This window comes from Herpailurus yagouaroundi, unplaced genomic scaffold, assembly GCF_014898765.1.
Source record: "Herpailurus yagouaroundi ecotype Mexico unplaced genomic scaffold, PumYag 28, whole genome shotgun sequence".
In the NCBI taxonomy this organism is placed as follows: Eukaryota; Metazoa; Chordata; class Mammalia; order Carnivora; family Felidae; genus Herpailurus; species Herpailurus yagouaroundi.
The window spans coordinates 128,272,266-128,287,798 of record NW_024412376.1 but is presented as its reverse complement, the minus strand read 5'-3'; the positions used below and the strand labels follow the sequence as shown (position 1 = coordinate 128,287,798).

The 15,533-nt window shown below is 40.5% G+C and overlaps 1 protein-coding gene, 1 long non-coding RNA gene and 1 pseudogene across 2 annotated transcripts in view; all 3 read right to left on the bottom strand.

Moving 5' to 3' along the window:
• Positions 1 to 656, bottom strand: part of LOC121036215 (uncharacterized) — a 1,655-nt gene extending 999 nt beyond the window's left edge. Inside the window, exon 1 of the long non-coding RNA XR_005793282.1 lies at positions 306 to 656. This is a non-coding gene — a long non-coding RNA (uncharacterized LOC121036215). The remainder of the gene's footprint in view (positions 1 to 305) is intronic.
• CORIN (corin, serine peptidase) overlaps positions 1 to 15,533 on the bottom strand; it is a 262,182-nt gene that overhangs the window by 158,583 nt on the left and 88,066 nt on the right. The window contains 1 exon segment of the mRNA XM_040484427.1: positions 1,925 to 2,106. Coding sequence (XP_040340361.1) covers positions 1,925 to 2,106 — 182 coding nt within the window.
• LOC121036209 (40S ribosomal protein S4, X isoform-like) lies at positions 11,744 to 12,690 on the bottom strand (annotated as a pseudogene).

Sequence of the window (15,533 nt, the reverse complement as noted above, 5' to 3'; positions counted from 1 at the left end):
CATGCTCTGTCTCTCTCTGTCCCAAAAATAAATAGAAAAAAAAAATTAAAAAAAAAATTACAACCTTCTAGGGGTGCCTGGGTGGCGCAGTCGGTTAAGCGTCCGACTTCAGCCAGGTCGCGATCTCGCGGTCCGTGAGTTGCAGCCCCGCATCGGGCTCTGGGCTGATGGCTCAGAGCCTGGAGCCTGTTTCCGATTCTGTGTCTCCCTCTCTCTCTCTGCCCTTCCCCTGTTCATGCTCTGTCTCTCTCTGTCCCAAAAATAAATAAACGTTGAAAAAAAAAATTAAAAAAAAAAATTACAACCTTCTATTCCACAATAGACACTAATAAGAAAAGCAAGCCAACCAAGTGGGAGATAGTCACAATACATATTCCCAAGAGTTGACATATCCAGAATGCATAACGAAATGCAAATCAAGAACAAAAAGGGAGACTTCCCAATCAAAGATTGGACAAAATACTTGGACAGACACTTCACAAAAAGGAATATTCACACAACTAAAAGTTTCAGAAAAATCAATCTAACTCATCAGGAAAATGCAACTTAAAACCACAAAAGATCACAGCACCATGAGAATTGCTAAAATGAAAAAGACAGCAACAAGTGCTGGGGAGGATTTGGGGCAACTGCAACTTTTAAACATAGCTGGTAGGAGGATGAATGGGTACAACCACTTTAAAAAACTCTGCTGAATAAACATATGAGCATGTTCAAAGACATGTACAAGAATAGTCATGGCATCACTATTCATAATAGTTAGAAACAACTCAAACATTTATCAACAACTGAATAGAAAAAATATATTGGGATATAACCATATATTAGAATACTATACAACAATGAGAATGAAGGAACCACAAAGGTGAAAACATAACGAATCTCTCAAACATAATGTTGAGCAAATGAAGCTAGATACAAAAGGAGTCCATCCTGCTCAATTCCAATGACATGAATCTCAAAAGTAGGCAAGCCTATCTAAGATGGCAGAAGTCACCTTAGATTGCTTCTCTTAGAAGAGAGGTTACTTTTGGGTTTCTTTCAGACGACTGAAAGGGGGCTTGAGAGATTTTCTGGGATGCTGGACCTTTTGTGATTTGCTTCTTCCACTTACCTAATATTTTCAAGGTTAATCCGTGTTGTAGCATGTATCAGTACTTCGTGCATTTTTTTTTTTAATTTTTTTTTCAACGTTTATTTATTTTTGGGACAGAGAGAGACAGAGCATGAACGGGGGAGGGGCAGAGAGAGAGGGAGACACAGAATCGGAAACGGGCTCCAGGCTCTGAGCCATCAGCCCAGAGCCTGACGCGGGGCTCGAACTCACGGACCGCGAGATCGTGACCTGGCTGAAGTTGGACGCTTAACCGACTGCGCCACCCAGGCGCCCCTACTTCGTGCATTGTTACTGTCAATTACTATTCCACTGTATGAATATACTATTTTTTTTAATTTTTTTTTTTACGTTTATTTATTTTTGAGACAGAGAGAGAGCATGAACAGGGGAGGGTCAGAGAGAGAGGGAGACACAGAATCTGAAACAGGCTCCAGGCTCTGAGCTGTCAGCACAGAGCCCGACGCGGGGCTCGAACTCACGGAGTGCGAGATCATGACCTGAGCCGAAGTCGGTCGCCCAACCGACTGAGCCACGCAGGTGCCCCTGAATATACTATTTTTTTTTAAAATCCATACATTAGTTGAAAAACATTTGGGTTGTTTCCACTTTTGGGTTACCATAAACAATGCCACTTATGAACATTTATGTATAAGTTTGGTGTGATCTATTTCTTAATCTGGGTGCTGCTTATAAGGATCTGATCACTTTCATAAAATATATTGAAGTATATATTATTTGTATACGTGCTTGTATGAATAGTATTTTTCAATAAAATTTTGTTTAATGAAATGAAACACAGACACCTACATTGCTTTCCTTTCTCCTGTTGTGGTGAGAAGCAAATCCTGCTGACGTTGCTGCTTCCGTTTTGGACTCTAAACTGGGAGCATGTGAGGAAATCCGGCCAGGAGGCATTCACCATCCCTAGGACTGATTCACAGCCCTCTTTTGCAGCCTCACAGAAGGACCTACAGGGCAGGAGTCCATGACTAGAAGGAAAGAAAGATGAAAATTAATGTTTTTATAGACTACTTCCTGAAATAACAATGAAATTAAAGAAAAGCTGGCCGCCAGTGCTGAGATATCATCTTAATCTATATTTAGTGTAGTCAACAATTTAAATTTCCACATTAAGTCCTAAAACAAGGATTTCAGCCACCCTATTATCATGATTCTAGGGACAAGAAGCTAGTTCCATAACATATCAGCTCACTATGTCTTGTAGAAGTATTTATCCCAAATGATTTTTTCCCCTCAATTTTGTGTGCTGAAGTAAAACTGTCAAAAAAAAAAAAAAAAAAAAAAAAGGAGCTCTAGTTAATCTCAAATGGAGTAAATTAACATAGAAATGAAGGCCCCAAATTGGAAAAGCAGAAGTAGGTCACAAAATAGGTTAATCTCATTTCTTCATCTTCCCTTTGAGAAATTAAAAGTATCTTTGAGAGGCAGACAGAAAGCTGTGCCTTAACCTCCACAGCCTCCCCAGAAAAAAAGCAGAGACAAGTGGAAACTCAGTTATTTGTCTACAGTAAGAAACTATTTATCTTCGGTTTTGAAAGTTATTTATCTTCTCAGATTTCTCTTTTATCTTTGGCAAAACAGAAAAATACAAACAACTGTCTGCTGTTGGTAAGGGTAATGATGCTCTGGGAGCCTGTCTCTACTCAACCGCCAGGCAATCGAACACTTCTGGATCAGAATGCTACAACACGAAGGCCAGGGACTTGTTCCCTTCCAGACACAGGTGGCATTTCCTACTTTGCAGCAATAAAATGTATCTATCTCTCACCCTGGCTGGTGATCAGGCTAAGCCATTTCAAGTGGTTTCAAGGAAACTGGGGAAAAAAATATACATGTCAGTCAAGGCAAAGCACACACTGTGACAACCTTAAACAATATCTGGTTCAAACCCTTATTGGAGATGGGTCTAAGAAGATTCTGAGACACGCTCAAGAGCACAATCTTCTTAATGGCAGAAGCGGGAAGAGAATCCAGGTGTTTGAAATTTCAGTTCATGCTCTATCTACTCTTCCATATTGTCTATTCTCACATAAGGATGGAATAATTCAGCTTTAAAAATCCTTTGATGAAACAAGAACATTAAAATTCCCCATTGATACTTCTATGGATTGCAGAAACATAATGGGATGTACCAGCCACTGATAGAGTGATAGAGTCTGATAGAATCTATAAAAGAATCTCGGGAGAGAGATCTTATTATATATAAAAATATGGGGCCGCCTGGGTGGCTCAGTCAGTTGAGTGTCCGACTCTTGATTTTTGGCTCAGGTCATGATATCACGGTTGGTTCGTGAGTTCAAGACCCATTTTGGATTCTGTGCTAACAGCACGGAGCCTACTTGGGATTCTCCCTCACTCTCTGACCCTCCCTTGCTCAAACTCTGTCTCCCCCCAAATAAATAAACTTTAAAAAGAACAATAAAAGTATGGAAACGGGGTCCTCAACAATTACACTCAGATGCAAATGCTTTTGGCCTTCCTGTCAGGAATTTGTCTTAAAACTGAGTATCTTTTAGGGGCGCCTGGGTGGCTCAGTCGGTTAAGCCTCCGACTTCAGCTCAGGTCACGATCTCACGGTCCGTGAGTTCGAGCCCCGCGTTGGGCTCTGGGCTGATGGCTCAGAGCCTGGAGCCTGCTTCTGATTCTGTGTCTCCCTCTCTCTTTGCCCCTCCCCCGTTCATGCTTTGTCTCTCTCTGTCTCAAAAATAAATAAACGTTAAAAAAATAAAAAAAAAAAACAACTGAGTATCTTTTAGAATCCTGATCTCCATATAATTATCTACCTACATTAAAATGTAACTAAATTTATTAATGAAGATGCAGAAAAAGAGGTTTTGCATTTGAAAGATTAGGTTTCGGACATAAAATTATGAATCGGTTCAGGCAAGTTTCTTGGTATAAAGAAGACACTTGACTGCCATTGTGAAATACATTAGATGTTTAGAGGACTTGAGAAAGCATCACTTAAATAGCATTTTAAAATCATATTCCAGAGAAGTTAGAGACTGTATTTTCTCAAATAAAACCAAAGGACATGGTTGAGGAAATCTGGAAAACACAGAATTCTTACGCGATTCCTTTGCGACACTTTGCTAGGTTCTAAGTGCTTCATGTGCATTAACTCATTCATTTCTCATTATGGCCCCAAATATACAAATAAAAAAGTTGAAGCACAGGAAAAATAAGAAGAGACTTGCCCAAGATCACTGAGGTAAGTGAGTGTCAGAGCCAAGATTCAGACCCAGGCAGACTGATCCCAGGACACGCTCAGCTAAACTCTATTTATGTGAGTCTATACTTCAAGAACGCATGTTCCAAAAGCACCACTCAAGGTTAGTTCAAAACTTGATACAGGCTCCAGGCCACCACAATAAAGTGAAGTCACAACAAAGCAAATCAAATGCATTTTTTGGTTTCCCATTGCATTTATAAAAGTTATGTTAACACTACACTATAGTCTATTCGGTGTGCAATAGCATCATGTCTAAAAAAGTGGTGTCCATACCTTAATTAAAAAAATACTTTATTGCTAAAAAATGCTACTCATCATCTGAGCTTTCAGCGAGTTATAATCTTTCTGCTGGGGTGCAGGGTCTTGCCGCTGACTCATCAGGACCCTGGGGTACAGGGTCCTGCTGCTGGGGTGCAGGTGGTGGTTGCTGAAGGTCGGGGTGGCTGTAGCAATTTCTTAATATAAGACAACAATGCAGTTTGCCTCATCCACGGATTCTTCCTTTCATGAACAATTCCTCTGTAGCACATGATGCTGTGTGATAGCATCTTACCCACAGTAGAACTTTCAAAATTGGAATCAATCTTCTCAAACCTTGCTGCTGCTTTATAAACTAAACTTATGTAGTATTCTAAATTCTTGTTGTCATTTCAATAATTTTCGCAGCATCTTCCCAGGAGTAGATTCCAACTCCAGATACCACTTTCTTTGCTCATCCATAAGAAGCAGCCCGTCATCTGTTCATGTTTTGTCCTGAGATTGCAGCAATTCGGTCACATCGTCAGGCCCCACTTGTCGTTCTAGTTCTCTTACTATTTCCACCACATTTGCAGTGACTTCCTCCACTGAAGTCCTGAACCCCTCCCAGTTATCCATGAGGCTAGGAATCAACTTCTTCCAAGCTCCTCTTAATGTTAATATTTTGGCCACTTCCCACGAATCACAAATGTCTTTAAGGCATTTGAATGGTTAATCCGATCCAGAAGGTTTTTTTGTTTTTTTTTTTTTTTAATTTTTTTTTTCAACGTTTTTTATTCATTTTTGGGACAGAGAGAGACAGAGCATGAACGGGGGAGGGGCAGAGAGAGAGGGAGACACAGAATCGGAAACAGGCTCCAGGCTCCGAGCCATCAGCCCAGAGCCTGACACGGGGCTCGAACTCATGGGCCGCGAGATCGTGACCTGGCTGAAGTCGGACGCTTAACCGACTGCGCCACCCAGGCGCCCCCGATCCAGAAGGTTTTGATTTACTCTTCCCAGATCCATCAAAGGAATCACTATCTATGGCAGCTATAGCCTTACAAAACACATTTCTTAAATAGTAAAGACTTCAAAATTAAAATTACTCCTTGACCCATGGGCTACAGAATGGATGCTGTGTTAACAGGCATGAAAACAACATTAACCTCATTGTTCATCTCCATCAGAGCTCTTGGGTGACTAGGTGCATTGTCAATGAGCAGCAATATTTTGAAAGATTTTTTTTTTTTTTCTGAGCAGTAGATCTAGTTTAAAATATTCAGTAAATCATGGTTGTAAACAGATGTGCTATTATCCAGGCTTTGCGTTCCATCTATAGAGCACAAGTAGAGTAGATTTGGCATAATTCATAAGGGCTCTAGAGAATTTGGAAGAGTGTAGAAACACTGGCTTCCATTCCAAGTCAACCACTGCCTTAGCCCCTAATAGAGTCAGCCTGTCCTTTAAAGTTTTGAAGCCAGGCCTTGACTTTTCCTCTCTAACTATGAAAGTCCTAGGTGGCATTTTCTTCCAATAGAACGCTGTTTCATTTATGCTGAAAATCTGTTGTTTAGTGCAGCCACCTTCATTAAGTACCTAACCTAGATCTCTGGGTAACTTGCTGCAGCTTCTACGTCAGCACTTGCTGCCTCCCCTTGCACCTTTATGTTCTAGAGATGGCTTCTTTTCTTAAACCTCATGAACCAACTTCTGCTAACCTCGCCCTTTTCTTTTGCAGCTTTTCTACTTCTCTCAGCCTTCACAGAATTGAAGAGAGTTAGGGCCTTGCTCTGGGTGAGGCTTTGGCTCATGGGAATGTTGTGGCTGGTTTGATCTTCTATCCAGACCTCTCAAACCTTCTCCCTATCAGCAACAAGGCTGTTTAGCTTTCTTATCATTCATGTGTTCACTGGAGTGGCACTTTTAATTTCCTTAGCACTTTTCCTTTGCATTCACAATTTGGGTGTTTCGCACAAGAGGCCTAGCTTTCGGCCTCTCTTAGCTTTTGCTACACCTTCCTCACTGAGCTTAATCATTTCTAGCTTTTGATTTCACGTGAGACACATGGCTCTTCCTTTCACTTGAACACTTACAGGTCATTGTAGGGTTATTCATGGGCCTGATTTTAATATTGTTGCATCTCATGGAAAAGGGAGAACTGAGGAGAGGGAGAGAGACAGGGGAATGGCCAGCTTGTGGAGCAGTCAGAACCCACACAACACTTACTAAATTCGTTCTCTTATATGGGTGTGGCTCATGACCCTCGAAAACAAATACAATAGTACATCAAAGATCACTGATCACAGATCATCATAACAAATATAGTAACAATAAAAAAATGTGAAATACTTCAAGAATTACCAAATGAGACATAGAGACATGAAGTGAGCAAATGCTGTTGGAAAAATGGCGCTGATAGACTTGCTCAACACAGAGTTGCCACAAACCTCCAATTTGCAAAACATGAAACATCTGTGAAGCACAATAATGGAAAGTGCAATTAAACAAGGTATGCTTGTATACACTTTGAGTGGACCAGCCGTATACACGGGGTTGGGCTCTCCCTTCACTCCACAAACTCCTAGTTAACTTGCAATGAATCGGTATTTGCCCAAGGGTCTAAGGAACACAAAGGAAGGGTAAAGTGATTTCTCTTTCTTTTCCAGGTGTGAGACAGCCCACAGTCATGGTACAAGCAAGCCAGGCTTGTCTTCAGCATTCTTTCTTTGCCTTCTAGTTCCTGACCTTCCCAGTTTCTGACATGATCCTGGCCACCCTCACTCCAGCATCCCACTTAGATAACCGCCCCCCCCCCAGACCATTACTCACTCTTAAACATTTCCTTCCCTTCCTACAATCAAAACTACATTCCTCAAATGATCAGATCCCAATTAGGCTGCCAAAGAAGAAAAGAGATGAAAATAGCACAGAGTAATTCATAATAACCGAGGGACACTTAACCTTCCCAAGGTTTTTGCATCATTAGAAGATGGTTGGAGCAAAGGAATCGCTAGTTGATGGAATGCCAGGTGCCATTTACCAGGGAAACATTCATCCAATAGAGTGGGGTGGGGGAGATCCATGCAAAGCTGTCAAACACGCAGAGCCCAATTCTCTCGAGAGGTTCACGGACTTTTCCTCACTTCTGAGCCCGAGTATTTTTGGATGACTCAACATCTATTCTCAGAATCTTGTAGAAGAGCATTAAAATTTCACGCAAGCACCTAGCAGATTGTTTTCATGTTCTAAAGCCGAGTCTTACCTCAGATAAGACCGTTACGGACTCTGATCAAGATCGTTTTCTGTAGGAAAGCATACGTCTACCACTCTAAAACTTCCACAGAGCCACTTCTTACTGTCTGATCCTGGGCCAACAATTCACTCACACAAAGACTCACACTTTCCTCATTCGAAAAGTGAGGGGTTTGGAAGGGCTGGTTTCTCATGGTCCTTTTCCTACTAACATTCTATAAATCAAAATTCATTCTTTAACACAATACTTCTCAGAGGAGCAGTGCTAAACCTACCAGCTTTGCTAAATTTCGAAAGGTAACAGACATTTTTTTTTCCTTAAGATTTGTTCTGGGAATATATAGAGACATTAAAATACCATTAGGCCTTCCGTTCTAAAAATAGGACTTGAGAAAAATGTCTAGAGTGTTTCCAAATAGCTCTCTTAAGAGGGGTAACCGACAGAGACCTGTTAGAGCAGGACATGTGAAATGGTGATGAGTATTTATAACAAGCAGCCCTTTTAAACAGGGAGCAAAACGAGGAGCCATTTGTTCTTGCTTTGCATGAAATCCAACTGCCTATGAGGGCTTGAAGTATTTGGCTTTTCATCACATGGAACAGTGTGGTGAGACAGGCCACACTATTTTGGATTAGGAGTGTCTATACCCAAGCAGTAAGCAGACTGACATCTGAAAACAGTGCACCGCACAGGCGAAGAGTCAGATTTGGCTATGAGAATACTATTTTAGCACGGGCGATTATTTTAAATTGATGTGGGAAGCACTTGTGTTGTGCCCAAGTCCCTAACACATTTCAACTAAAGTTCAAGCAGAAAACCTGTTGCATCACCTCTGTAACTATTTGTTGAAACAAAGACATATAAAGAACTACATAAATAATTCCACTATATAATGATAGTGAAGCTTTTATTTTCACGAGCAGGGACATTCTAAAATAATTTACCTAAAAAATGGGAGATTTTACCAATATAATTTTTAGTGAATTTATCTACCAAAATTGTTAGCTTTATTTACAGTTTTTTTAATTTTTTTTTACCGTGCCCTTTAACCAACATCTCATGTCTCCCCAAATCTATACATGTTATTTGCAAAAAAAAAAAAAAAAAAAAAAAAAAAAAAAAAAAAAAAAAGTTCTGATAAAGAGATAAATTTTAAAGTTCCTGAACAAGGTCACAAAGTAAGCTTATATAGCTATGGGTTTTAAATTTGACAAATCATTTATTTTTTCAATTTCTTTACTTTGGCCTACTTTTTGACGTACAGACAAGTTATAGGAATATTACAAAAAGTTTCCATATATCCTTCATCCAGGCTCCCCCAAGGCAAACATCTTATATAACTACAGTATAATCATCAGAACCAGAAAATTAATATTGGTACAATACCTTTAACGAAGAACTCTATTCCAATCTTCCCAAGACCTCCATTCGGGATCTAACATTGCATTTTGTTGCCACTTTTTATTTTTGGCAAAGAAACCAACCTTTCAATATATTAGAAGAGCTTAGGATTTAAAACTCTTTTACCATTTTAAAAAAAAAAGAGTCTCTGTGACAGGCAGACTCTGAGATGGTCCCTAATGATCCTTACCTCCTGTTATTCATGCCTGTGTAAGCCCCTCCCTCCCCTTGAGACTCTTCTTGCAACCAATACAAGGTATTGGGATGTCATTCCATCATTACGGTACATAAGATTATGACTTCTCTATTGCTAGCACACTCTTCCTTATTGGGTTTGGTGAAGCAAGTTGCCATATTGGGGGGCTCACATGACAAGAACTTAAGAGTGACCTCTGGGGGTGCCTGGGTGGCTCAGCCGGTTGAGCATCCGACTTCAGCTCAGGTTGTGATCTCATGGTTCGTGGGTTCGAGCCCCACGTTGGACCCTGTGCTGACAGTTCAGGACCTGGAGCCTGCTTCTGATTCTGTCTCCCTCTCTCTCTGCTCCTCCCCCACTCATGCTCTGTCTCTCTCTCAAAAATAAATAAATATTAAAAAAAAAAAATTTAAGAGTGACCTCTGGCCAACAGCCAGCTAGAAATAGGTCATCAGTCCAATAACTCTTGAGGAACTGAAATTCTTCCAATTGTATGATTCAAATAAGACCCCAGCCCTGGCCAATACCTTGATTGTACCCATATGACAGACCCTAAAGCAGAGGATCCAGGTAAGTCATTCCCAGGTTACAGACACCAGAAACTGTGAGATAATAGATGTGTAATGTTCTCTTTCTTTTTCTTTCTTTCTTTCTTTCTTTCTTTCTTTCTTTCTTTCTTTCTGCTGTATTATTAATAAAGTATAAAGATTTCTTTTTTCCAGTAGATTTTATTTTATTTTTTAAATTTATATCCCAATTAGTTAGCATATAGTGCAACAATGATTTCAGGAGTAGATTCCTTAATGCCCCTTACCCATTTAGCCCATCCCCCCTCCCACAACCCCTTCAGTAACCCTCTGTTTGTTCTCCATATTTAAGAGTCTCTTATGTTTGTCCCCTTCCTTGTTTTTATATTATATTTGCTTCCCTTCCCTTCCCTTATGTTCATCAGTTCTGTCTTAGAGTCTTCATATGGTTGAAGTCCTATGATATTTGTCTTTCTCTGACTAATTTCACTTAGCATAATACCCTCCAGTTCCATCCACGTAGTTGCAAATGGCAAGATTTCATTCTTTTTGATTGCTGAGTAATACTCCATTGTGCATATATATATACACATACATATATACACGTATGTGTATCTATACACGTGTATATATATGCGTATATATACATGTGTATGTATACGCATGTATATATACACGTGTATATATACGCATGTATATATACACGTGTATGTATACGCATGTATATATACACGTATATATGTGTGTGTGTATACACACACACACACACACACACATATATATATATATATATATATATATATATATACACACATACCACATCTTCTTTATCCATTCATCTATCAATGGACATTTGGGCTCTTTCCATTCTTTGGTTATTGTCGATAGTGCTGCTATAAACATGGGGGTGCATGTGTCCTTCAAAACAGCACACCTGTATCCCTTGGATAAATACCTAGTAGTGCAATTGCTGGGTCATAGGGTAGTTCTATTTTTAATTTTTTGAGGAACATCCATACTGTTTTCCAGAGTGGTTGCACCAGCTTGCATTCCCACCAGCAGTGCAAAAGAGATCCTCTTTCTCTGCATCCTTGCCAACATCTGTTTTTGCCTGAGTTGTTAATGTGAGCCATTCTGACATGTGTAAGGTGATATCTCATTGTGGTTTTGATTTGTATTTCCCTGATGATGAGTGATGTTGAGCACTTTTTCATGTGTCGGTTGGCCATCTGGATGTCTTCTCTGGAGAAGTGTCTATTCATGTCTTTTGTCCATTTCTTCACTGGATTATTTGTTTTTGGGTGTTGAGTTTGATAAGTTCTTTATAAATTTTGGATACTAACCCTTCATCTGATATGTCATTTGCAAATATCTTCTCCAATTTTGTCGGTTGCCTTTTAGTTTTACTGATTGTTTCCTTTGCCGTGCAGAAGCTTTGTATTATGATAAGGTCCTAATAGTTCATTTTTTGCTTTTGTTTCCCTTGCCTCCAGAGACGTGTTGAGTAAGAAGTTGCTGCGGCCAAGATCAAAGAGGTTTGTGCCTGCTGTATCCTCGAGGATTTTGATGGCTTCCTGTCTTACATTGAGGTCTTTCAACCATTTTGAGTTTGTTATTGTGTATGGTGTAAGAAAGTGGTCCAGGTTCATTCTTCTGCATGTCGCTGTCCAGTTTTCCCAGCACCACTTGCTGAAGAGACTGTTTTTATTCCATTGGATATTCTTTCCTGCTTGTCAAACATTAGTTGGACATAGGTTTGTGGGTCCATTTCTGGGTTCTCTATTCTGTTCCATTGATCCAAGTGTCTATTTTTGTGCCATAAAGTATAAATATTTCTAATTACATCACCTAGAGACAATTTTATCCAGTACTCTGTTTGGCTGCCAGTCTATTGTCTCTCTCTTCAACAATGGTGAGATGGATGTACTCTCCACAGGGAAGAGAAATCCATGGTTTATTGTCTTTGCTAATAACAAAAATGTCGGACACAGCCGTGTGGCAAAGCTGTTGCCATTGGCAAATCAGGGTGTTTCTCTCTGTTGGTGATCACACCAACTCTTCCCAGGTTAGCACCCTCTGGTCACCATACATAGATTACCAGTGTCAAACTTTCCAGTCTTTCCAGTCTCCAGTTTCTGAATGGTCATTCACCTTGAGGAGGGGATTAGGATAGCAGATCATGCAAGCATCATGGGTCATCGGATGAGGGATTCCTTTTGTCCCCACAAAACATGCTTCTCACTTTGCATAACCTACATGTGGCTTCCTCAGGTATAATCCAATGAGCAGCAAAGCGACTCTTGGTGGCACCCTTGTCTCACATCAGAAGAGAAATAATGGGGAATGTCAGGGTATTTTTTGGTCACATTGGTCTGAAGGTCTTTAAAACCAAGGAAAATTTAGACAGAAATTCTCCCCAGCCTTGTCAATGCTGATGACATCCATAAAAACATCAGGGGAGGTTATATCAGTTCAGACCTTGCCATCAATCTTCATAAAACACTACGTACAGATCTTCTTTACTTCATCTCCTGTTAGGGCATACTTAAGTCTGTTCCTTAGGAAAATAATAAGAGGGAGACATTCTCTCATTTTATGGGGACCAGTAGATGGGTGAGGGGCAAACATACCAGTCAGTTTATCCAGCATCCAAAGCTTTGGAGCTGCTACACGCTTTCAGTGTTTCTTGGGACCATGAGCCATGGCTGTGCTAGGCATGAAAAGAGTTCGGTGTGCGTTGTTTTAAGCTGCTAGATTTGTGGTAATTTGTTATGCAGTAGTATGTAAATAATATACTTTTCTTTGATATATCGCTTGGTCAGAAACTGCTACTGAGTTAGATGTGCCACTCATTGATGAGACTCATACAGTCATTTTTGAAAACCATATTCCTAAATTTTCTGTTAGGGTGAGTTATTCCGTCAACAATGTTCACAGAGTCTTCGTCACAGGCAGCTCCCAGAGCTGCAGACCTTAGCATGAAAAGAATGTTAATGCTGGAAATGTCTTACAAGATAATTGGCTCCTATTTCCTCCTTTTACATTGTGAGGAACATGAAAACTAAAAAAAAAGAGTTCTCATAGTCAGATAGTATGACTCCAGCCAGGGCTCCAAAATGCATCACCTAGCTGGTCTCTTCTCACAGACGTGAGCCACAGGTAAGTAACATAGGAGTAAACCTACAAATGACACAGGAGCATGATTTCATCACCACTGCTGGAAAACACAAAAACAACAGATGGCTTGTTTTCTCTTTGATGAACCAACCTCATCAGCTTCCTATGCCAGCACATTCTGTTGGCCTCAAGAGACCTCATAAGAGGTATGGCTTAGATGGGGTATGACAGAGGTAGGAAAGAGGTTTCCTTGGTTCCCAGCTCCACTAGCTATGGAGATGGAGAAGTGCACAAGAGAATGTTTTATGTCATTGTCCCACATCAGAGGAGAAATAATGGGAAATGTCAGGATGTTTTTTGGTCACATTGGTCTGAAGCTCTTTAAAAACAAAGACCATGTCTGTCTTATTTTTCCTTTGAAATAGCCACGGTTCCAGAGGGAAAGCAAGTAGGATCACTGCAGAGCGTTTAGTGAAAGAGCCACTTAACAAAGGTGCTGGCAGGGTTTAGAAAAATCAACAAGGGGTAGTACAGTATGCTGGGACAGGTTACTGTTAGCATCCCAGTCTTAAGGAACAAGGGAAGGAGCAGTCATTGGAACTTAGAGAAAGCCATATGGAGAAGGCTTCCTGTACCAGCCACAGATTCTTGTGGTGGAATGCAAGCCAACCATGCAATCTGGCAAAGAAAGAAGTACGGGATTACTACACACCCTGACTCTTCCCATATGCTGATGTCCTGTTGGTGGCTCCCGCTGGCTGAGCCCCACAGCAAGGGAGAAAGTAGCATGACTGAAAGCCCCCTGGGGACAAGAGTGAAGTGGAGGATGGTGGCAAGTGGACATCGAGAAGCAAATGAGAGGGGAGCGCCAGGGTGGCTCAGTCTGTTAAGTGTCCAACTCTTGATTTTGGCTCAGGTCATAATCTCAAGGTTCATGAGATTGAGTCCTGCTTCAGGCTCTGTGCTGACAGCACGGAGCCTGCTTGGGACTTTCTCTCCTACACGTGCTCTCTCTGCAAATAAATAAGTAAACTTAAAAAAAAAAAAAAGAAGTGGTCAATGAGAAATAGCCAGCATGCTGCTGTGTGCCCTGTATCTAGTGGGAGCTCAGCAAACACTTGTCAAGGGATAAAACACAATGTGGGGTGTGATTAGATTGTTAAACTATTATTAGCTTGAAATCTGGGAGTATTTATACCACAGAAATCAGCCAGTGCCATGAATGATTGTTTTGTTTCGTTTTTTGGTTCAGGGAGCCAGTTTACTAGCAAACCACTAGATGAAAATATGAATCATGTCATCTCTTACAGAAGAGAAAATGCTCTATCTCCTCTGAAAGGAAAAGTACTATCATGCACTTCTCGAACCAGGTAAAGACATTACACCAATATTAACTCACTATCCACTAACCCCCCCCCCCCCACCACAGCCACGACTTCTCCCTTGATATACATGGTTTTCTTGGTGGTAATACCGTCCACCTAAGTCTGCAAGCCCAAAAGCCTTTGCCTCACCCTCAACCTCACCATTCATATGCAACTAATCACTACGTGCTATTAATTCTACTTCTTAAAATTCCCTAAAATATGTTTGTTCTCTCCCCACTTTATATCCTAGCAAAATTGAACTAGTTGTAGTTCCCCTAATATATCCTAGATCTAGACAGTTGCTCTACCTGAAACGTCTTCTTTTTCTACCTTGTCCACATGGCGAACTTCTATTTATCCTGCAAAACCAATTCAGCCGTTGCTTCCTCCCTGGGAGAAGCCTTCTCTAACAATGCAGGATGGAAAGAGGGCTTCCTTTGTCTGTCTGTAACCCCCACACTTTGTGAACTGATCGCATTGTACAATTTGATTGTTTTCATGTCTGGTCCCCTATTATGCTGAGTTCCTTGAAGGCAGAACTGTATTTTATTCATTTCCACATCCCCAACATCAAACTATGCACCTGGCACATTGTAGGTGCCAACAAATGCTTGCTAAAGGCATAAATAAATTGGAAACACCAACAGATGTCCAGGTCTCCCTCATCTCCTAGATTCTCATATCCTCACAGATCTCAGTGAAGTTCTCCTAAACAAGGCTCTGCTTAAAATTACACATCTTGCCACCAAAGCCCATTCTCCCAAAGCTCTCCAATTCCTTGCTGGATTTTTTTTCCATCGCACTTTTCACTCTGTGATATACTACTATCTATCTATTTATTTATTTATTTATTTTAATTTTTTTATTATCTATTTATTTGCTTATTGCTTATTTCCCTTCACTGTAATAAAAGTCCCGCGAGGTCAAGGATCTATTTTGTTTGCGGCTATATACCCAGTATGTACAGTCAGCAAATATTTTTTGAAAAAACAAATGAGTCACATGCAGGGGATAATTTAGTGTCCTGCTTGGAATAAAGCTGTCAATACCAAAGTTGGGAGC